Source organism: Heptranchias perlo, chromosome 41 (genome assembly GCF_035084215.1).
Source record: "Heptranchias perlo isolate sHepPer1 chromosome 41, sHepPer1.hap1, whole genome shotgun sequence".
NCBI classification, from domain to species: Eukaryota; Metazoa; Chordata; class Chondrichthyes; order Hexanchiformes; family Hexanchidae; genus Heptranchias; species Heptranchias perlo.
This window is the reverse complement of record NC_090365.1, coordinates 5,932,949-5,955,414: the sequence shown is the minus strand read 5'-3', so window position 1 is coordinate 5,955,414 and position 22,466 is coordinate 5,932,949. Positions and strand designations below refer to the sequence as shown.

Sequence of the window (22,466 nt, the reverse complement as noted above, 5' to 3'; positions counted from 1 at the left end):
AAATCGTCCCTTAACCTTCTGTATTCCGGGGAATGCAAGGCTAGTCGATGAAATCTCTGCTCGTAATCTAACCCTTGGTGTGAACCCTTTTCACCTGCCCTTTGAGTTTGAGGCTGTGTGTTTCAATGTGTAAGTGTCGGCTGATGTCCACAGTGTGTGAACAATGGACTCCCTGGGACATGTGCCTGAAAGTGCCTGCGTAGTATTTTGTGAGAAGCTGTTATCAGTTGTGGACACACGCCCAGGGTCCCGATGTGTCAGGGACCGATAAGCCTCAGTGATGCATTGTTTTTCGGACACTGGGAACATGCAGTGCTTATGTTGTTGGCTGTGACAGGACTGTTATACCCGCTCCTGCCGTCAGCAAGAAGGTAACATAAACAAGGCAAACTCTGACAGCTCCCGGGGACCCTACTCCTGAGAACGGAGATCGGGGGGTAGCCCCAAACCGTAGAGCTTTGCCTCTTGGCCTCCGATGGGTACCAGGTGCCCAGTGGCTGAGGAAAAGAGGGAGAGGCAGCTCCCAGAGGCCGTGGGTCTCTGCTCTGATGCCCCCACCGCTGAGAAAAAAAAGGTGACAGCCATGGCTCACTCTCGCCTCTGAGTCAGAAGGTCGTGGGTTCAAGCCCCACTTCAGAGACTTGAGCACATAATCCAGGCTGACACTCCCCGTGCAGTACTGAGGGAGTGCTGCACTGTCAGAGGTGCCGTCATTTGGACGAGATGTTAAACCAAGGCCCTGTCTGCCCTCTGACGTGGATGTAAAAGATCCCGCAACACTATTTCAAAGAGTTCTCCCCGGTGTCCTGGGGCCATTACTTATCCATCAACCAACGTCATTAAAACAGATAATCTGGTCATTATCACATTGCTGTTTGTGGGATCTTGCTGTGCGCAAATTGGCTGCCACGTTTCCTACATTACAACAGTGACTACACTTCGAAAATACTTCAATGGCTGTAAACGCTTTGGGATTTGCTGGGGTTTTGAAAGGCGCTATAGAAATGCAAGTCTTTCTTTTCTTTCAGTTGACTGACATCAGTAAACACCACCCCTGCTCCTTGCTACAAAACCAAACTCCAGATGTTTGCTCTCGGAAGCTTCCGGGCACAGAAGGATCTAGAAAGATTTCGGCCTCCCGCCCAATTGCTTTCAATCAACCGGTTATTTACATGCTGCCAATAAGAAGACCCCCCCCCCAGTTAATTGAACAAAACCCTAGCCTGGGTCTGTCAGGGCAGAGCCCACTCTATCTTTCACACAACAAATCAATTCATATCCTTCAGACCCTTAAAGGGCCTTTGCCTTATCTGTGACCGGCAGACTGTGTATACAGTGTCTGTAAATAGTGCAGATCCTGCTTTCAATTTGGAATCTCCTCTGGTGCAAGCGAGCAGCCAACACAAACATATCCTTATCCTGATTAACCTCAGTCCTCTTTATTTGTGTAAAACACAGGGGTCTGGGTCACTGCATTTTTGGTTACTTTCTCCACGATATCATTTAATCCTCCTGCAGCGCCTCTCGCAGAGCTTCAGGTAATGAGGATTCTTTCTGAAAGGTTCCCACTGCTTCTCGCAGACAATGTGGACTTGACAATGTAAATCAGCAACTAATACTGAGGCTACGATAAGATCGAGACTTGTTTGTGAACAAATCTTGCTGAAATCCTGTTTATTCAAGTTGAACTCGAGCTGTGTGTGTTTAGAGAGGGAGTCGCATCGTCGGGGTTCCTTTTAAAAATAGTTTTTAAGGAATTTGAATTAAATGTAATATCCTTTTGTTTGCTTTTCCTAAAAAAAAACATTCTCCCCTCCTCTCCTGAAGGCGCCAACTCTTGTTGGGGACCAATTCACTCCTGGGCGCCTGCCGTTTCCCCCCCCCCCGCCTCCCCCAGGGACCTCACCCAAGGGTGTGTCCTTCATGTGCGAACCCAGATCAGGTTGGTCGACCATGGTGGGGGCGGGGTTCACAGCTGAGACTTTTTTATTATTCGTTCGTGGGATGTGGGCGTCGCTGGCGAGGCCGGCATTTATTGCCCATCCCTAATTGCCCCTTGAGAAGGTGGTGATGAGCCGCCTTCTTGAACCGCTGCAGTCCGTGTGGTGACGGTTCTCCCACAGTGCTGTTAGGAAGGGAGTTCCAGGATTTTGACCCAGCGACGATGAAGGCGATATATTTCCAAGTCGGGATGGTGGAGGGCACTGTCGACGACACCTTCCATCACTTTGCTGCTGATTGAGAGTAGACTGATGGGGCGGTAATTGGCCGGATTGGATTTGTCCTGCTTTTTGTGGGCAATTTTCCACATTGTCGGGTAGATGCCAGTGTTGTAGCTGTACTGGAACAGTTTGGCTAGAGGCGCAGCTAGTTCTGGAGCACAAGTCTTCAGCACTACAACCGGGATATTGTTGGGACCCATAGCCTTTGTTGTATCCAGTGCACTCAGCCGTTTCTTGATATCACGTAGAGTGAATCGAATTGGCTGAAGACTGGCTTCTGTGATGGTGGGGATATGGGGAGGAGGCCGAGATGGATCATCCACTCGGCACTTCTGGCTGAAGATGGTTGCAAACGCTTCAGCCTTGTCTTTTGCACTCATGTGCTGGACTCTGCCATCATTGAGGATGGGGATGTTTACAGAGCCTCCTCCTCCCGTTAGTTGTTTAATTGTCCATCACCATTCACGACTGGATGTGGCAGGACTGCAGAGCTTTGATCTGATCCGTTGGTTGTGGAATCGCTTAGCTCTGTCTATAGCATGTTGCTTCCGCCGTTTAGCATGCATGTAGTCCTGAGTTGAAGCTTCACCAGGTTGGCACCTCATTTTTAGGTACGCCTGGTGCTGCTCCTGGCATGCTCTTCTACACTCCTCATTGAACCAGGGTTGATCCCCTGGCTTGTTGGTAATGGTAGAGTGCCGGGCCATGAGGTTACAGATTATGCTGGAATACAATTCTGCTGCTGCTGATGGCCCACAGCACCTCATGGATGCCCAGTTTTGAGCTGCTATATCTGTTCTGAATCTATCCCATTTAGCACGGTGATAATGCCACACAACACGTTGGATGGTGTCCTCAGTGCGAAGACGGGACTTCGTCTCCACAAGGACTGTGCGATGATCACTCCTACCAATACTGTCATGGACAGATACATCTGCGACAGGTAGATTGGTGAGGACGAGGTCAAGTAGGTTTTTCCCTCGTGTTGGTTCGCTCACCACCTGCCGCAGGCCCAGTCTAGCAGCTATGTCCTTCAGGACTCGGCCAGCTCGGTCAGTAGTGATGCTACCGAGCCACTCTTGGTGATGGACATTGAAGTCCCCCACCCAGAGTACATTCTGTGCCTTTGTCACCCTCAGTGCTTCCTCCAAGTGGTGCTCAACGTGGAGGAGTAAAACATAGAAAATAGGAGCAGGAGTAGGCCATTTGGCCCTTCGAGCCTGCTCCGCCATTCAATATGATCATGGCTGATCCTCTATCTCAATACCATATTCCTGCTCTCTCCCCATACCCCTTTGATGCCTTTTGTGTCTAGAAATCTATCTAGCTCCTTCTTAAATATATTCAGTGACTTGGCCTCCACAGCCTTCTGTGGTAGAGAATTCCACAGGTTCACCACCCTCTGAGTGAAGAAATTTCTCCTCATCTCAGTCCTAACTGTCCTACCCTGTATTCTGAGACTGTGAACCCTCGTTCTGGACCCCCCAGCCAGGGGAAACATCCTCCCTGCATCCAGTCTGTCTAGCCCTGTCAGAATTTTATATGTTTCAATGAGATCTCCTCTCATTCTTCTAAACTCAAGTTAATACAGGCCGAGTCGACCCACTCTCTCATATGACAGTCCTGCCATCCCAGGGATCAGTCTGGTGAACCTTCGCTGCACTCCCTCTATGGCAAGTATATCCTTTCTTGGGTAAGGAGACCAAAACTGCACACAATACTCCAGGTGTGGTCACACCTAGGCCCTGTATAACTGCAGTAAGTCATCCTTGCTCATGTACTCAAATCCTCTTGCAATGAAGGCCGGTAATGAAGGTAATGTTTCATCGGCTGAGGGAGGACGGTAAGTGGTAATCAGCAGGAGGTTTCCTTGCCCATGTTTGACCTGATGGCTTGAGATTTCATGGGGTCCGAAGTCAATGTTGAGGTCTCCCAGGGACACTCTCTCCTGACTGTATATCACTGTACCGCCACCTCTGGTGGGTCTGTCCTGCCGGTGGGACAGGACATACCCAGGGATGATGATGGAAGAGTCTGGGACGTTGGCTGAAAGGTATGATTCTATGAGTATGGCTATGTCAGGCTGTTGCTTGACTAGTCTGTAGGACAGCTCTCCCAATTTTGGCACAAGTCCCCAGATGTTAGTGAGGAGGACGTTGCAGGGTCGACTAGGCTTGGTTTGCCTTTGTCGTGTCCGGTGCCTAGTGGTCCGATGCCGGGTGGTCCGTCCGGTTTTATTCTTCTTATGACTTTTTGTAGCGAGATTGTACAACTGAGTGGCTTGCTAGGCCATTTCAGAGGGCGATTAAGAATCAACCACATTGCTGTGGGTCTGGAGTCACATATAGGCCAGACCAGGTAAGGACGGCAGGTTTCCTTCCCTAAAGGACATTAGTGACCCTGACCCCACCCGATGACCACACGCGGGCTTCTGACCAGGGGTCACTGGGCAGCAATTGGGAACCGGAATCTCGGTTGATTTTCCCAGATGTTGAAACCTGGACAGTTGGCCGTCTGTAGATTCCATTCTACACGGCCCTGTGTACTCAGACAGTGGATGCTGGGAGTGTGCCAGTATTTACAGGGGTTCCCCGGGAGTGTGTCGATATTTACAGGGGTTCCCCGGGAGTGTGTCGGTATTTACAGGGGGTCCCCGGGAGTGTGTCGGCATTTACAGGGGGTCCCCGGGAGTGTGTCGGCATTTACAGGGGGTCCCCGGGAGTGTGTCGGCATTTACAGGGGGTCCTCGGGAGTGTGTCGGCATTTACAGGGGGTCCCCGGGAGTGTGTCGGCATTTACAGGGGGTCCCCGGGAGTGTGTCGGCATTTACAGGGGGTCCCCGGGAGTGTGTTGGCATTTACAGGGGGTCCTCGGGAGTGTGTCGGCATTTACAGGGGGTCCCCGGGAGTGTGTTGGTATTTACGGGGGGTCCCCGGGAGTGTGTCGGTATTTGTAGGTGGTCTCCCACAGAGAAAGTACCATTTTTGAACATTCTCTGACCTGCTCTTGTTACATTCCATGATTTCTGACAGATGTGTTCACGTTTGGCAGGAGTTTTGCTCAGTCAGGTACAGACCTACAGCTGGCAGTAAATATCCCACTGAATGACAGAATGATGCTGATCACCAAGCCAAAGACTGAAGGCTCGCCACGATTAAGAAATACTGGCAGTTTCTCAGCTGTTATCAATTTATCTTTTGAGTGGGAAATAAAGGGGAAACCCAGCTGTTGTCCATTAGGTTGAGTTGCAACATCAAACTTGGCAGCTACTGAGGAGAGAGCTTGGGTCCGAGAGGGAGATAAAGAGAGAAAAAGATAGAGGAAGGAGGAGGGAGACCAAGGAAGAAGGGGAACTTGTGATAAAGAGAGAGAGGCAGAGACAGGGAAAGAGAGAGGTGGAGATAGAGGAGTGAGAGAAAGAGGCAGGGACAGAGAGAAGATAAAACGATAAGAGGGAGAGTGGGGAGAAAGACCAAAGAGGAAGATGGGGGTGCAAGAGAGAGAGAGGGAGATTGACTAACTTGTAGGCTCACACGTGACGAATGGGTGAGGGAGCAGAGGGATCTTGTACCAGTGACACTGCCCAACCCAGCACGCAGCAGTGCCTGGAGCAGAGGGGAGGAAAAACTGGAGGATAAAGTGCCAACAAACTTTCAGATGTTGCAAAAACATCACCTGGGATATTCCTCCTTTCAATATTTAGCAACTCCTTGGCAGACAAGCAGCAGCTGGGAGCCTAACACAAGCCAGTTGTTTTTCCCAATATAACAGGGACCCCTCCCTGCATTCTATTCATAGACTGCTGTGAGGGAGGGGGGTCTGCTGTGCAGTTTCTACATTAGGCGAGCTCTCCCGTCGCTAATGCACACGCTCATTAATGGAAACAATTGTGCCGTCATTTCGTTTTGTTTGCTTTACCACTTGCATCCTGTGTAAATAGGAGACGGGGAGTGACTGTTTAAATCGTTGTTTGCATCCGGAAAACCTCTCCTTCGCCACTACACTGTAATTAGCTTAACCTTCCAGATTGTTGTCCGTTTGCTGAGCCTCTCGCTGATATCTTTGGAAGGATCTTAAAAGTACTTGATCCCATTCTAACCTCAACGATTCCTTTTAACAAAAAAAGAAACAACTCGCATTTCTACAGCGTATTTCACAACCTCAGGACGTCCCAGTGCTTTACAGCCAACAAAGTACTTTTGAAGTGTAGTCACTGTTGTGATGTAGGAAACACGGCAGCCAATTTGCGCACAGCAAGCTCCCACAAACAGCAGTGAGATAAGTGACCGGGTAATCTGTTTTAGCGATGTCGGTTGAGGGATAAATATTGGCCAGGACACTGGGGAGAACTCCCCCTGCTCTTCTTCAAATAGTGGCATGGGATCTTTTACGTCCACCTGAGAGGGTGGACGGGGTCTCGGGTTAAGGTCTTATCCGAAAGACGGCACCTCCAACGGTGCAGCACTCCCTCAGTACTGCACCGGGGGTGTCAGCCATGGATTTGTGCTCAAATCTTGCACCCACAACCTTCTGACTCAGAGGCGAGAGTGCTACCACTGAGCCACGGCTGACACTGTTGTGAGGAACATTATTTCAATGTGAAGCGCAATATATCATTCTGCTGCTAAAGTGTAGATGTGTGTCCTGTTAAGGCTGCAAAGTCCAATTGCTGTTAAGTAAACACTAGGTGGATTCATTCACAGGTTCGTTAAGAGACTGCAGGCTCTGCTGCTATTCATACACATGGAAAGTTCTTCTGTTTCTTTACAGAAGTGTGACACCGAAATTTGAGTGTGACAGGGAAGTGTGACAGACAGGAAATGCATGCTGGTTGTGCCGTTTGTATAATTTACCGACACAGACAAATAAGGTTCTGCAGGCAAATCTGTTTGACCAAACTTTTTTGATCGCTTGCCACTGAAAACGGGGGAAGTGAGTTGTGTCAAAGCGTCACTGTCCGGAAAGAACATCTCTGTGGCGCCTTTGGGTCATCTCACTGAAAACTTCATCAACTCTCTGACAAGTTCTCTCCGCGATGGACTTGGGTTTTATTGAGGGTTACGTGAAAAGGAGCGTTTGGCCCGAGAAAGGGCAACCAAGCTTCCGACGGTAGCATTAGTGACAGAAGAGCAGGGAGTTCCACTCGGGATCAGAGGAGATGTTTATAAAGGAGCAACAAGGCGGGGGGGGGCGGGGACAGCCGAACGTCACTGCCTATACCCCGCGCACGCGGAGTGCCCTCAGTGTATCTGTACAAACACCAGGCCACAAGAGACAGACAGTTACTGATCCCTTTGTTTAGAAGCAGGATTGAGAAATGATCTTTGACTCTTACAGCTGACGTGAAATGGAAACTGTAGAAGTTCATTTGTAAAATAAATAAATGTGTTTCCTCACAGCCTGCAACCTCTTTTTTCCAAGGATCTTTTTAAAGGGGAAAATTTCATCAAAAAAATGTTTGTCAAAACTTTTTTTGTTTCCTCTTGGTGGTGAATTAATCCACGTTAAAGGTATCACGTGGCTATTGTGGGGGAGACACACTCCTGTTTCTGTTTTTTCCCCCTTTAGTAACAAAGGCACTGCCCCTTTAATGACTTATTTTTCAGTGCTGCAGTTCCTTCCCCTGTTTTAGTGTAGCTTGCCCTTCCTGTCCTGAAAGAGTGATGTGAGAAGGCGAATGTTTGACCCATCTTGTCTGTGCCAGACTTGTGCCAAGGTAAAATTCCATGGGGACCAACTGCTTTCCAGTACCCCACCAAAGTGGCCATCCATTGTGTGTGAGCCTGGACAGCAGGGCTACTTTATCATGAGGAGCATCAGTTGATCTCGATTCCGGCCTTAATGAACATCCAGACACACACTCCTGGAAGCAGGGATCATTGGACAGCGATCAGGAGTGGGATCCCTGGCTGATTTGCTTTCCCTCCCTAGTGTGAGGACACTGTCACTCCAGCTCAGCTTGGGAGAGTCAGCACACTCCTGATCTCCAAAGGTCATTATCACTCTGCCCCTGAGTCACCAGGGCTGTGAAAGTGAGTAAATGTTCACAAAGGGGCCAGATTTCCTCTGCACACTCTGTGTAGCGAGATTGTGAGCCTGTCTTGTTTCCTCTGCATGCTCTGTGTAATGAGATTGCGAGTCTGTCTTGTACACACAGAGTGCCCCCTCCATTGTCAATGCAATGACATCATTCTAGTGCAGGTCTATTCCAACGCTCTCCTGGCCGGCCTCCCATCTTCCACCCTCCATAAGCTTGAGCTCATCCAAAACTCTGCTGCCCGTATCCTAACTCGCACCAAGTCCCGTTCACCCATCGCCCCCTGTGCTCGCTGACCTACATTGGCTCCCAGTCCGGCAATGCCTCGATTTTAAAATTCTCATCCTTGTGTGACCTCCAGCCCTACAACCCTCCGAGATCTCTGCCCCCCTCCAATTCTGGCCTCTTGTGCATCCCCCATTTTCTTTGCCCCACCATTGGCGGCCGTGCTTTCAGCTGCCTCGGGCCTAAGCTCTGGAATTCCCTCCCTAAACCTCTCCGCCTCTCTCTTTCCCTTTAAGACACTCCTTAAAACCTACCTCTTTGACCAAGCTTTTGGGCGCCTGTCCTAATATCTCCTTCTTTGGCTCAGTGTCAAATTTTGTCTGATTTACGCTCCTGTGAAGCAAATAGAAACATAGAAAATAGGAGCAGGAGTAGGCCAATCGGCCCTTTGAGTCTGCTTCGCCATTCAATATGATCATGGCTGATCCTCTATCTCAATACCATATTCCCGCTCTCTCCCCATACCCCCCTTGATGCCTTTTGTGTCTAGAAATCTATCCAGCTCCTTCTTAAATATATTCAGTGACTTGGCCTCGCAGCCTTCAGAGGTAGAGAATTCCACAGGTTCACCACCCTCTGAGTGAAGAAATTTCTCCTTATCTCAGTCCCAAATGTCCTACCCCGTATCCTGAGACTGTGACCCCTCGTTCTGGACCCCCCCAGCCAGGGGAAACATCCTCCCTGCATCCAGTCTGTCTAGCCCTGTCAGAATTTTATATGTTTCAATGAGATCCCCTCTCATTCTTCTAAACTCGAGTGAATACAGGCCGAGTCGACCCAATCTCTCCTCATACGACAGTCCTGCCATCCCAGGAATCGCTGTGCTCCCTCTGGGGCAAGTATATCCTTTCTTAGGGAAGTTTTGCTGTGATAAAGACGCTATATAAATGCAGGTTGTTGTTTTGTTCATATCACACAAGCTCCACAGACAAGGCAAAGCATCTCACAAACCCCAACAACACTGCACTTTTAACAGAAACAGTCTCCTCTGTCTGCCGTCAAGTTTGATTGCTTTGTTCTAGCTGTAAGGAGCAGTTTACAGCTCCTTCGATCTCCTGCATTTTTGTTCAGGTGCCAAATACATGATCTAAGGCATGTTCAGACTTTCCCTCTGCGTGGGGCTGCATTAACTGCTTCAGTCGCAGATCGCAAACAAGTTAGGGCTTTGCCGACAGAACTCTGGTAAACAATGATCAGTCAGAGCTGGGCGGGGAGCAGGTGTCAAACGTGGCTCAGTGGGTAGCACTCTCGCCTCTCGGTCAGACGGTTGTGGGTTCAAGTCCCACTCAGGCACAGGAGCACGATATCCAGGCCGATGCTCCGGTGCCCTACTGAGGGAGCGCTGCACTGTCAGAGGTGCCGTCTTTTGGGTGCGACGTTATACCCCAGAAAGGGCAGATATCTGGTATGTTAAAGATCTCATGTCAAAAGCAGATTACCTGGTCATTCATCTCATTACTGGGATCTTGCTGTGTGTGTAGTTAGAGCGTTTATAAGGAATTCTGGGATATACCTTTGCTTTTCCCACCAATTTTCTCTCCTTCACCCTCCTCCCCTGGCTTGTGTTGAGTGCAGCTGGGCACCTCATCCAACTGACTATTCCTCAAGTGGGAGTCCAGGCATTCAGTGTTATTTGATTGCAGGGGCATCACAGCCGAGTCTGATCCTGTCCTCACCCAATGTGTGCACGCAAAGACACACACACACAGACAGGCACACGCACTCACACACACATAATTTCCAGCAGGAGTGGGAGCCCTGTCTAATTTTCCCTACCTAGCCTAGTGACTGGGTCACACATGTAGACTGTCGATTAGATGAGATACCAGAGGGCAATAACTGTATATCCTCTAGTATTTATACACTGTAAGACAACTTAACTCATTACATGGTCACTAGGGATATGGGCTGCCGGTTACTAGGGGCGTTGGTTGCCGGTCATTAGGGATATGGGCTGCCGGTTACTAGGGGCGTTGGTTGCCGGTCATTAGGGATATGGGCTGCCGGTTACTAGGGGCGTTGGTTGCCGGTCATTAGGGATATGGGCTGCCGGTTACTAGGGGCGTTGGTTGCCGGTCACTAGGGATATGGGCTGCCGGTTACTAGGGGCGTTGGTTGCCGGTCACTAGGGATATGGGCTGCCGGTTACTAGGGGCGTTGGTTGCCGGTCATTAGGGATATGGGCTGCCGGTTACTAGGGGCGTTGGTTGCCGGTCACTAGGGATATGGGCTGCCGGTTACTAGGGGCGTTGGTTGCTGGTCACTAGGAGTTTGGGCTGCTGGTCACTAGGGGTATGGGCTTCCTATTGCAGCCTGGTAAAGCTGTCGAATGAGCTATCATGTTTAAAATGCACAAACTTCAGGACTGGAGGGGAGTAAATGGCAGAGGGAGGGAAGATGCACCATGTGTTGTACCGTGTCTTTGTTTCTCACACACTATTTAAATAAAGACCTCGGAGAGCTGAAGTATCAAATGATTATGGTGCAGTGTCTCAATAAGAAACGGCCATAAGATGGGCATTTCCTTATTACAAACCTGGGAAGCTTTGAAGAAAGACGCACATTCACATCTGGGAACACTCTCAGGCCCCTGATTTACATCACTGCCTTCCCGTCACCTCCTGACCTGCGAGAACGCTGGCTCATCGATGCCTCGCTGCCAACACCCTGAACCGATTAGTGGCCGACATCTCTGGTGTGATTGATATGGTTTGGCGTTCACACTCCGCGCGTTAACCCTTTGTGGACGCTGGGGGGGGGGGGGGGGGGGGTTTGCCAGTTTCCTCCGCTGTGTTATGACTACACCTCGATTTTAGAGCTTTTAAATTATCTTCTCACCCATACGTCTTCTGAAGCTGTTGCTGTGATGACTTGCTGCTTGTGGGAGGAGTGCGTTGCTGCATCAAGTTTCGTTGGCAGAGCTGACCTTACACTGGGAACAACGACACCAAGATAAATACAAACAGTAACGGACAGGAGCAGACCCTCTGGTCCAAACTGCCTGTCTCACAGCTGTGATTTGTTGTGCTTCACAATAAACACACTCCACACCCGCACCCGAAACCATGTCATCTCCTGGGAGAGGTGAGAAACCAGGACAATTACGGAGTGGGGGGCAAAAACTGGAAGTTTCCACTCTGACCACCCCCCCTCCCCCCCAGCTTAGGCGATTGAAACTAGTCCATGAGACCACACTGGCCCTGATTAATGTCATCAGGTACCATCAACAACAACTTGCATTTATATAGCGCCTTTAACGGAGTGAAACCTCCCAACGCGCTTCACTGGAGCGATTATCAAACAAAGATTACTGAGCTGTAACTAATTAGCAGCAAGTTGACGGTCTAAGGAATTCAGGATAGGCAATGGATTAACAGCAAATCTCAATCAATCAGAACTCAGCTGGTTGGAACAACAGAGTAAAATTCTGCTTTGGGACAAGAACAAACCGTCACCATAACAACTCGCATTTATATAAGAACATCAGAAATAGGAGTAGTCCATCCGGCCCCTCGAGCCTGCTCCGCCATTCAACAAGATCTTCTACCTCAACGCCATTTTCCTGCACTATCCCCATATCCCTTGATGCCTTTAATACCTAGAAATCTATCGATCTCTGTTTTGAATGTACAAAACAGAACCTTTAACGTAGTAAAACGTCCCAAGGTGCTTCACAGGAGCGTTATCAAGACAAAATTCGACACCGAGCCACATAAGGAGATATTAGAACAGGTGACCAAAAGCTTGGTCAAAGAGGTAGGTTTTAAGGAGCGTCTTAAAGGAGGAGGGAGAGGCGGAGAGGTTTAGGGAGGAAATTACAGAGCTTAGGGCCAAGGTAGCTGAAGGCTCGGCCGCCAATGGTTTAGCGAAGGATATTGAGGATGCGCAAGGGTATCAAGAGATACAGAGCAAAGGCGGGTAAATGGAGTTGAGGTGCAGGTCAGTCATGATCTAATTGAGTGGCGGAGCAGGCTCGACGGGCTGAATGGCCTCTTCCTGTTCCTACGTTCTTTTTCCAATCAATTCTAGAAGTTGTCTGCTCCACACAAGGTGCAGATCCTCTCTGTAATTTGGAATCAATTGACAGTGACATTCTGATCATGCTGGTGTTGGAATTCTGACCTGCGGTCAATGGAGGAGTGAGTTCGCGAACCCAGTCAATGTTCACCTGGTGCATTGAGGCACTGCATAAAATACCAGCGGCTAAACGCAGACAGTTCCCAAATCGGAGACATCCAGGACACATTTCCAAATGGCGACAGGAATAAGGTGGGAACCAGTTCTTTAAGTGGACATGTAGCTGTTTGTTCAATTTCCTCTTCGCAAATCTGAGTGGGAAGTGATTTAATGTTTTATGAATGTGAGAGTCACAGGAAGATCTCGGAAGAGCCACGTGGTCCCTCTGATTGATGGGCACGATTCCACACTGGTGCTTAGGAGGAGGTGTACTGTCATGTACTGTCGTTCTCTTTCCCTCTAGGTCCATGCGTACATCATGAGCTACCTTAAGAAGGAAATGCCTTCAGTGTTTGGGAAAGAAAATAAGAAGAAGCAGCTGATTTCAAAACTGGAACAAATATTCATCAGGATTCAATTGGAGCATCACATTTCTCCCGGAGACTTCCCAGAATGCAGGAAGATGCAGGTCAGTCCGTGTTTCACTTCACGCATGAGGGAGAAAGGCTTTCTCAACCTCAGGACATCCCAAAGTGCTTCACAATCAATGAAGCACTTTTGAAGTGTAGTCACTGTTGTAATGTAGAACAAAGCCGTACGCGGTTCATGAAAATAACTTCACCATTCCGTTGCCCCCTCATATATCAGTATTCTACAATTAATCCTTAGCACGTAATAGAATCTTACAGCACAGAAGGAGGCCATTCGGCCCTTCGTGCCTGTGCCGGCTCTTTGAAACAGCTATCCAATTAGTCCCACTACCCCGCTCTTTCCCCATAGCCCTACAAATTTTTCCTTTTTAAGTATTTATCCAATTACCTTTTGAAAGTTACTATTGAATCTGCTTCCACCGCCCTTTCAGGCAGCGCATTCCAGATCACAACAACTCAACGAGTAGAAAAAATTTCTCCTCATCTCCCCCCTGACCTTTTTGCCAATTATCTTAAATCTGTGTCCTCTGGCTACCAACCCTCTTGTCAGTGGAACCAGTTTCTCCTTATTTACTCTATCAAAACCCCTCATAATTTTGAACACCTCTATTAAATCTCCCCTTAACCACCTCTGCTTTAAGGCGAACAACCCCAGCTTCTCCAGTCTCTCCACATAACTGAAACCCCTCATCGATGGTACCATTCTGGTAAATCTCCTCTACAAATGACACATCTCCCGTTCTAACTGCTGAGTGCGTTTAGTAGGAATAGTTTAATGGTTTGGGGTTTTTTTTTGCCTTCAGTTCCCTTTCCCTCATCTGAAGGCGCTGAGTCATGTTGGAAAACTATTGGACAGGTGCTGTCCCTCCACCTGGTACCTTGCCCAACTCAAGCAGCCATCACCTTCTCTGGATTATTAGTCCAGTAACGTAACCACTACACTATCGTACCCAACCCTAGTGCTGTCCAACACTCTGGAGTTTGGACCTTCACCTGGGTTTCTCAATTTAACAACTCTTCCTGTGCTGCCGTGCAATAAACATTGTATTTAAGCGTAATTGCTTTAGGCGAGGGATGTTGAATGAGACTCACGCTAACCCAATTGGATCCGTGTGTTCTGCACAGGAACAACTCATGATTCACGACTTCACAAAGTTCCCCGCTCTCAAGCCCAAGATGATGGAGGCACTGGATGACATGCTCACGTTTGACATCGCTAAGCTGATGCCCCTGGTGAGACAGGAGGAGATGGAGATGCCGGAACAGATGGTCCATGGCGGCGCATTTGACGGGACCTCCAATGGTCCATTCATAGAAGGTATCTGCGACGGAACCTATGAGGCAACGGATGACGACGAATGGGTTGTCACAAAGGACAAGCCAAAGTACGATGAAATTTTCTACAACCTGTCGCCAACCGATGGCAAGATCACCGGGGTCAAGGCCAAGAACTGGATGATCACAACCAAGCTGCCAAACTCCGTCCTCGGGAAGATCTGGAAACTCTCAGATGTTGATAAGGACGGAATGCTGGATGATGAGGAATTTGCATTGGCAAGTCACCTCATCGAGGTTAAGCTGGATGGTCATGGGCTTCCCAGCGAGTTACCGGGCTATCTAGTCCCTCCGTCTAAGAGGAGGCAGGTGGGGTCAGCTGAGTAATGTCCAAGGGGGAAGCAGGGTTCTTTCTTGAGCCAGTGACTTCAATTCTGAGCTTGATGATCCTATTATTGATTGCAGCAGACTGTATTCTGGTGACTGGAGGGAGGGAGGGAGGTTGCTTGGCCACCTCTAAACCAAACTGATGGGGGAATTTTGGCCGCAGAAACAACATTTAATTTGGCTGGTCGGTGAATTCTTCCTCCTTTGATTTATTCAGAATTGGTGCTGATCCTGAACTGTCTCCAGGTTCATAGGTTCAACATCTTAGTTCCAAAGTTACAAACTGTTGCTCAAACCCCCTTCACCAGTCAGGCTGAAACGCAAAGCTTGTAGTGCAAGACCAGTGTTCCAGGGATTGAAACTGCCCTCTTCCCCCCCCCCCCCCCCCGCCCCGCCCCCACCCCATGTCGGGATTTTCCATCGTTTCATTCACCTCTTTTTCCCAATATCTATTTTAACGTAATAAAAAAGTTTTTTGCATTTCGCACGTGTCACGCTTTCGATAACATGTCTTGTAACACCAAAAATCTTGTCACACTTTTCCGACTGCCTCAGATTTCCCAGGAACCGAAACCAGGATCCGAAAGCACTTTAATGCTTGCTTTACTGTGTGTATCAGGCCTGGAGTCCCACACAGCTGCCCTCCGGCAAAGAAGAGTTACGACCCCAAGTATTTGCCCCATCGCAGCATGTAATGGGCAGGGTGTAAACCTATGGGCATCGCCTCTGGTACCCAACTAAAGACCATTCCCAGCGTTGAGCACTCTTTGGGCAAAGAAGTTATTTCCTGACATGAGCCCTAAACTCTCCTTTCCCCAGTTGTACCCGACGCCCCTTGTTCCAGTGTCTTGACTTACCTTGAAGTAGCTGCCAAAATTAACCGTTTAATAACTTGCACACTCCTAGAACTTAGATTCTTCTCTCAGTCGCCTCCTTCCTAAGATCCCTGGTTTCTCCAGCCTTTGCTTGTAGCTCAGTTCTCTATTGTCCAGAATTAAGTCTTCTCACTCTTCTGTTACACTGTCTGCCTGCTTTGAATGTCTCCCTCATGTAGATGGTGCAGAGTATAGTCCTTCAAGGCAACCAGCTGTAAAGTGGCAGAACATGTTGTATATAAAGTGTGTTATGGAAATGTTATGCAGTTAAACTTTTTATATATATGTGTGTGTGTGTGTGTAGATTTTATGAACTCTGCTGGCTTTAGGGGTCGGGAATGTGGAAGTCACCGGACTCCACAGGACTTTCGCCCGTAACTGTTAAAGTGTAACGAATCCTGCAGGTCTTCTGACATCCCCCCACCAACGTGCAAATCCGTACAATCTGCCCCTCTCGTGTCTTGACCGAAATGACGCTCACAGCTCACGCTCGAACGAGCTGGTGAGCCCGGTGCGTCGGCTCACCGCTGTTTCCTGATATATCGTTTTAGGTTCCGAGTAGCAGTTTTAGTTCCCCCGTCCCCCTCCCCATTTATTTCTCACGGACAGATGACCTTCTGACAGCTCCTCTTCCGTCTGGGGCAGGGGCTGATCTGAACTGTGGATCTTGGTCCTCCAAGATTGCCCGGGAGTGGGTGTTATCAGGAAGCTGACTATGGGAGTACCCTACGACCACGGATTAGTGTTTCCAACTCTGGTTGGTTGTATTCCTGGAGGTTACATTACATGGCGCCCAGCCTCCCATTGCCCCACCCCCATCCTCCCGCCATTGGTCACCCAACACGTGCATCCTCACGGGGCCCCGCCGTCCCACAGCCAATTGGATAGCGAACAGACTCTTCGTTACTCAATTGAATGATTCTTTGGGACACCTTAATTTCTGTGATAACCTTTGTCAAACAGCCTTTTTTCCCCCAACTCCAATATTTTTTATAACTAATATACAAAAGTGTTCAAAGAAAATGAAAAAAGAACAGACCAATTCTTTTAATGCCCCTTGGTTTTTGCTCCCAGCAATATCCTGGAGATTAATCTTCAATTCCTGAAGATTCCAGGTCAATCCTGGAGGGTTGGCAGCCCTTACCCTGGATGTCTGCTCTGTCTAACACTTGGCTTTAGTTGTGCCAGTTCTGGTCATCTTTCAGACATTTTATATTAACACATTCTAATAGTTATGCAACGGTCACAGAACAGCATTTAAATGTTTATTTGTTGTGCCTTTGAAGGGGAAATAACGTCAGTGGGCGGTGTCATTGATTTAATTCATTGCCTACTCCCTTATCCTTTATGGAGAGGAAATTTCCACAGTTTTTTCCCCCTAATTGGCCTTGGATTTCTATCTGTTTTTTCACCTCTCCCAGGAGATTCACGGCACCTGGTGGGTAGAAAGTGTCTTAATCTTAATGCACATGGCCTCACGACTGTAAGGGACGGGAAAGAAGAACCAGCTGGTCTTTTCCTGTCCGACATTTTCATATGTTCATATATATATATATATATAAGTTTGTTTATTACTGTCTCTCAATATCCTATGTTTGAACCTCAATGCTCACTTCTTTGGGACACCTTTAGTTTCTGTGATAATCTTTGTTCCTGCTAAGCATTGTGCTTATGTTGCCATAGCATCATTGTTGGTCTTTGGACAAATGAAGTGTGTGAGGAACCTGGTATCCACATTTATAAATCACATCCTCCATTCCTGCGGGATAGCAGGGCTTAACATCTGCAAAGATTGCCTGAGCGATGGCTAGTGAGGGCCGGTGAAGGTTGCTGAGGGTTAGTTAAGGCCAGACCTGCCGTAACAAATCAAACCCACACAGGTTTCACTGCAAGTTTCTGTCAACAGGACAGGGACTGCTGCAGGTTAAGTTGCAGCAGCCAAGAAGATCTGGTAAGAGACCAGTGCGATAAGAACACAAGACTTCTTTGAACGAGAATGACTGGTTTTCGAATGGTTCAGTTCCAGCTTCCTGCCAGCTCACCACACCCTTCGGTCCCTCACTCTCCAGAAATGGATTTAATTTGGCTTAAAAATCTCTCGGTGGTTTTACCCCGAGGGATAAATGTAGCACACGGAGCAATAATAACCAAAATTGTCTGAAGATAACTGGGGGTGAAGAGCTGAAAAGCAATAATATCTTCAATAAAAAGAGAGGCTTAGCCCACTCTGCATTTAGGAGCAGAGGGTGATCAATGATGGAGCTTGCGACTTGTGATAGACTAATACAGGAAGAATTATTGACCCTCTTTGGGAACTCTCGTAAACTTGGCTTGTATCCCCTTGAGTTTAGAAGGTTGAGGGGTGACCTAAATGATAGGGTAGATAGAGAGAAACTATTTCCTCTGGTGGGGTGAGTCCAGAACAAGGGGGCATAACCTTAAAATTAGAGCTTGGCCGTTCAGGGGTGATGTCAGGAAGCATTTCTTCACACAAAGGGGAGTGGAAAGCTGGAACTCTCTTCTCCCAAAAAGCTGTGAATGCTGGGGGCCAGTTAGAGCTTTCAAGACTGAGATTGATAGACTTTAATTGGGTAAGGGTCTCAAGGGATATGGAGCAAAGACGGGTAAATGGAATAAAAACAGAAAATGCTGGAAATACTCAGCAAGTCAGGCAGCATCTGTGGAGAAAGAAACAGAGTTAACATTCCAGGTCGACGACCTTTTTCCACAGATGCTGCCTGTCTTGCTGAGTATTTCCAGCATTTTCTGTTTTTATTTCAGATTTCCAGCATCCGCAGTATTTTGCTTTTCATCTCGACGGGTAAATGGAGTTGAGGCGCAGATCGGCAATGATCTAATCGAATGGTGAAACAGGCTCGAGGGGCTGAATGGCCTCCTCCTGTCCCTGCGTAACAGGCTTGATGGGCTGAATGGCCGCCTCGTGCTCCTGTGTGACTGTGGCAACTTGTGGAGACGACGAGAAACAGGAGGATAATCAACAAACCGGTAACAAAATCGGATCCTCGGAAATCGCGCGCCTCAAAGCCGCGCGATCCCATGACTGCGTTAGCAGGTCACTAAATACAGAGGAAGAAAGGCCTTTTCCCAAAGAGAAATTTCACCCACTTGCTGTGTGGTCAAATCAGAGAGAGGGGGGTTGCAGGAAGCCAGGTACGTTGGCTATCTTGCAGATAAGCCTCCTGTGGATAGACATGCACAGCAGTGCTGAAACCAAGAGTTGCCAACTCTGGCTGGATATATTCCTGAAGGTTTCATCACATGACCTCCTCCCGCCAACTACCGACCTCCCACACTCCCCCCATTGGTTGCCCGACATGTCCATCCTCATGGGGCCCTGCCCCTACACTCCCCCCATTGGTCGCCCGACATGTCCATCCTCACGGGGCCCCGCCTTCCCGCGGCCAATTGGAAAGCAAACGGACCCCCGATTGGATGATTCGTGACTGTCGGTCAAACAGCTTTTTTTCTTTTCCCTCTCCGACTTTTTAATAATTAATAAACAAAAGTGTTGAAAGAGAATTATTTGTTTTGTTTAATGCCCCCATGATTTTTCTCCCGGGTTTTTGCTTCCATCCGTGTCCTGGAGAATAATCTACAATTCCTGGAGACTCCAGGACAATCCTGGAGGGTTGGCAACCCTAAACTAAAACCTGGTGGAGTAACCACTGCTACACCTTCTGAAGGAAAGTTTGGCGTCAGGAGAGGGATAGAAACAAAGAGAGAAAAACACAGTGTAGTTTCAGATGATTCTAATTCATATACAACTCACAGGAAGAGTACTTACAGAGTCTGATGTGGAGTCCCCATGGGTTAAAGTTCAAATTTACCGTATATTCTGTTCATTGAAATATATTTTCAGCAATGTTATGTTTCATGTTTCACTCACTGAAGAACTCTGCACAGATTGACAAACACTGTAAGTCTGTCATTGTTTCATGTGGTTTTTATTCACAGTTTGCCTTGTCTGATCAGACGTATCGTTTTATGTCAATATATGAGTTCTCTTGTATAATTATGATTCTTAATTAAAGCAAGCAGTAAATCAGCCACCCCAGTCTTACATTAATTTGGTTGTTCCTGTTAGCAGATTTTCCTTTTGCCTCTCCTCGTTTTCGCTCCTGACGGTGCTGACTGGTGCAGGGCTACCGTTCCCTAAATGCCGGCAGCTCCCTGCCCAAATGTGAGCCTAGCCAGTGTGTATCAGCTGGCTATTCAACTGTGGAAGCATCAAACCCAATGTGGTCCTCAGCTGAGATCTGCATTTTCCATCAGGGGGTCACTGCATAGTCACCAGGAGCAGGAACACCGGCTGATTTCCCCCTCCTTAGCTCAGGGACACTGAGGCCAATTGCAGTCTCCCAACTGGGACCCCAAACCGGGGTCCCAGTTGGGAGATTAGCAGAGATTGGGGTTTGGAGCTGGACCCGCCTGCTCCCTGGGGCTCAGTCCCACACTGGGTGGTGCTCTCCTGCTCCGTGGGGCTCAGTCCCACACTGGGTGGTGCTCTCCTGCTCCGTGGGGCTCAGTCCCACACCGGGTGGTGCTCTCCTGCTCCGTGGGGCTCAGTCCCACACCGGGTGGTGCTCTCCTGGTCTCTGGAGGTGCCGTCTTTCAGATGAGACGTTAAACCGAGGCCCCGTCTGCCCGCTCAGGTGAACGTAAAAGATCCCACGGCCACTATTCAAAGAAGAGCAGGGGAGTTCTCCCCGGTGCCCTGGCCAATATTTATCCTTCAACCAACATTACTAAAAACATGATCTGATCATTATCTCATTGCTGTTTGTGGAACCTTGCCATGTACAAATTGGCTGCCACGTTTCCTACATTACAACAGTGACTACACTTCAGAAAGTACTTCATTGGCTGTAAAGCGCTTTGGGACGTTTTGAGGTCATGAAAGGCGCTATATGAATGCAAGTCTTTCGAATCTTTATTAAAGTCAGTGCGAAGGATGGGAGTTTGGTGGAGCACTTAGTTCAGGCGTAACGGCAGATTATATCACAGTAGCAAACAGTAAATGAGTTAATCCGTCAGTCTAGTTTCCTCTCATTGTTCCTCACATTCCTTTCCAATCACAACATGTGCTTTATTCCCAGAGATAAGGATTCCAGCTTTAAAGGGGCGTTTAGGAGCCGTGTTGGGAAAGGTTCTGCCAGGAACCACATGCTCTATAAACTCCGGGATACTGACTAACAATTACCCAGCTCAGCACAGAATATTTAAACCTTTCCTTTCCCCTTACACTATACAGGCTTCTAATACCCAAAGTTAGAGCCACCTCATTCACTAATTCCTCATTTATCTTATAGGAACAGGAGGAGGCCATTCAGCCCCTCGAGCCTGTTCCGCCATTCAATTATACCATGGCTGATCTGTACCTTAACTCCATTTACCCGCCTTGGTTCCTTAACCCTTAATAACCCATGCCTAACAAAAATCTATCGGTCTCAGTTTTGAAATTTTCAATTGACCCTCAGCCTCAACAGCTTTTTTGGAGGGAGAGAGTTCCAGATTTATTTGTGTGAAGAAGTGCTTCCTGACATCACCCCTGAACGGCCGTGCTCTAATTTTAAGGTTTTCAAACCCCTACAAGGACAGAGGCTGCATCTTAACGTTAATCGTCCCTCGCTATCATCGTATTACGGGCTTTAAACCAGGTCTCGGCATCAAGAAAGCTGTGTGACCAACCTCATAGAGAAAGGTGATTTATGAATCGCCTTTGTCAGGCTGAGAAAAGCAAAGATTCTTGTTCCAAGCATTTACCACATGACCCAGGTTGTCACGTACATTCAAAGTCTAAGCTTTAGTCCCCCGCCCCTGCGCTCCCCACCCCCACAACCCCGGTAACATCGCCTCTGATTGGGGTTTGGTTCCCTCAGCGCTGAACGACCCTCCTCACCCAAGGAACTATTCTGCCCAAATGAGGCCAGACAATGGGCGACAGCCTGCTATTCGACTGGGGGGGGGGGGACTGGCGATTATTCCTGTCGTCGCTCACCGTCCGCACGCGTGTACTTTCCAGCCGGGAGTGGTTGGGATCATTGTTCTTTATGAAGAAACTTTTGTGAAGGACAGATGTCAAAATCAATCAGGAAATGGTGACACCAAGCTTTGGAGTGCAGGAAGAAGCAAAATCTGAGGGGGAGGTGAGGAGTCCCATAATTTTGAGATCCTGGGAAAGACTCAGAGAAGGAGATGGAGCAATGAGCCTTGATTTCAACACGGTGAGGATTCAGGGAGGAGAGAGGGCGAATCCCTGATTTACAAGGATGATACCAGAACTGAGAGGTTATAACTATCACTAAAGACTGAACAGGCTGGGGCTCTTTAGAAAAGAGAAGACTGAGGGTTGACCTGATAGAGGTCTTTAAGATTATGAAGGGGTTTGATAGGGTAGAGAAGATGTTTCCACTTGTGTGATGAAATAGAGTGGGAGGAGGCTCATGTGGAGCATAAATGCCAGCATGGACCATTTGGGCCGAATGGCCTGTTTCTGTGCTTTACATTCTATGTATCGGAGAATGAATTGGAATTCAGGAGGAACATTCAGAAATACTGAGGAAATAGAGATACATAAAAGGGAGTGAGGCAGTGAGAAAGGATCCGCAACAGAAGGCAACTCAGCAGAATGAAGTATTGCTTTAAATATTTTCGTTTAACTTTCACAGCTTTGATTGAAAGACAAAGCTAGATAAAGAACAGCTTCGTCCAATCCCTCCCATTGCTCACATTTTCCTAATAAAGTTCCCGAGATTGG

At 48.2% G+C, this 22,466-nt stretch overlaps 1 protein-coding gene across 1 annotated transcript in view; it reads left to right on the top strand.

Annotated features, from left to right (window-relative positions):
• The window catches only part of LOC137305996 (EH domain-containing protein 2-like), a 48,625-nt gene extending 28,867 nt beyond the window's left edge, over positions 1 to 19,758 (top strand). Inside the window, exons 4-5 of the mRNA XM_067975004.1 lie at positions 13,025 to 13,189; positions 14,277 to 19,758. Of these exons, the coding sequence (XP_067831105.1) occupies positions 13,025 to 13,189; positions 14,277 to 14,813 (702 nt within the window). The 3' untranslated portion in view covers positions 14,814 to 19,758. The remainder of the gene's footprint in view (positions 1 to 13,024; positions 13,190 to 14,276) is intronic.
• Positions 19,759 to 22,466: the final 2,708 nt, after the last annotated feature.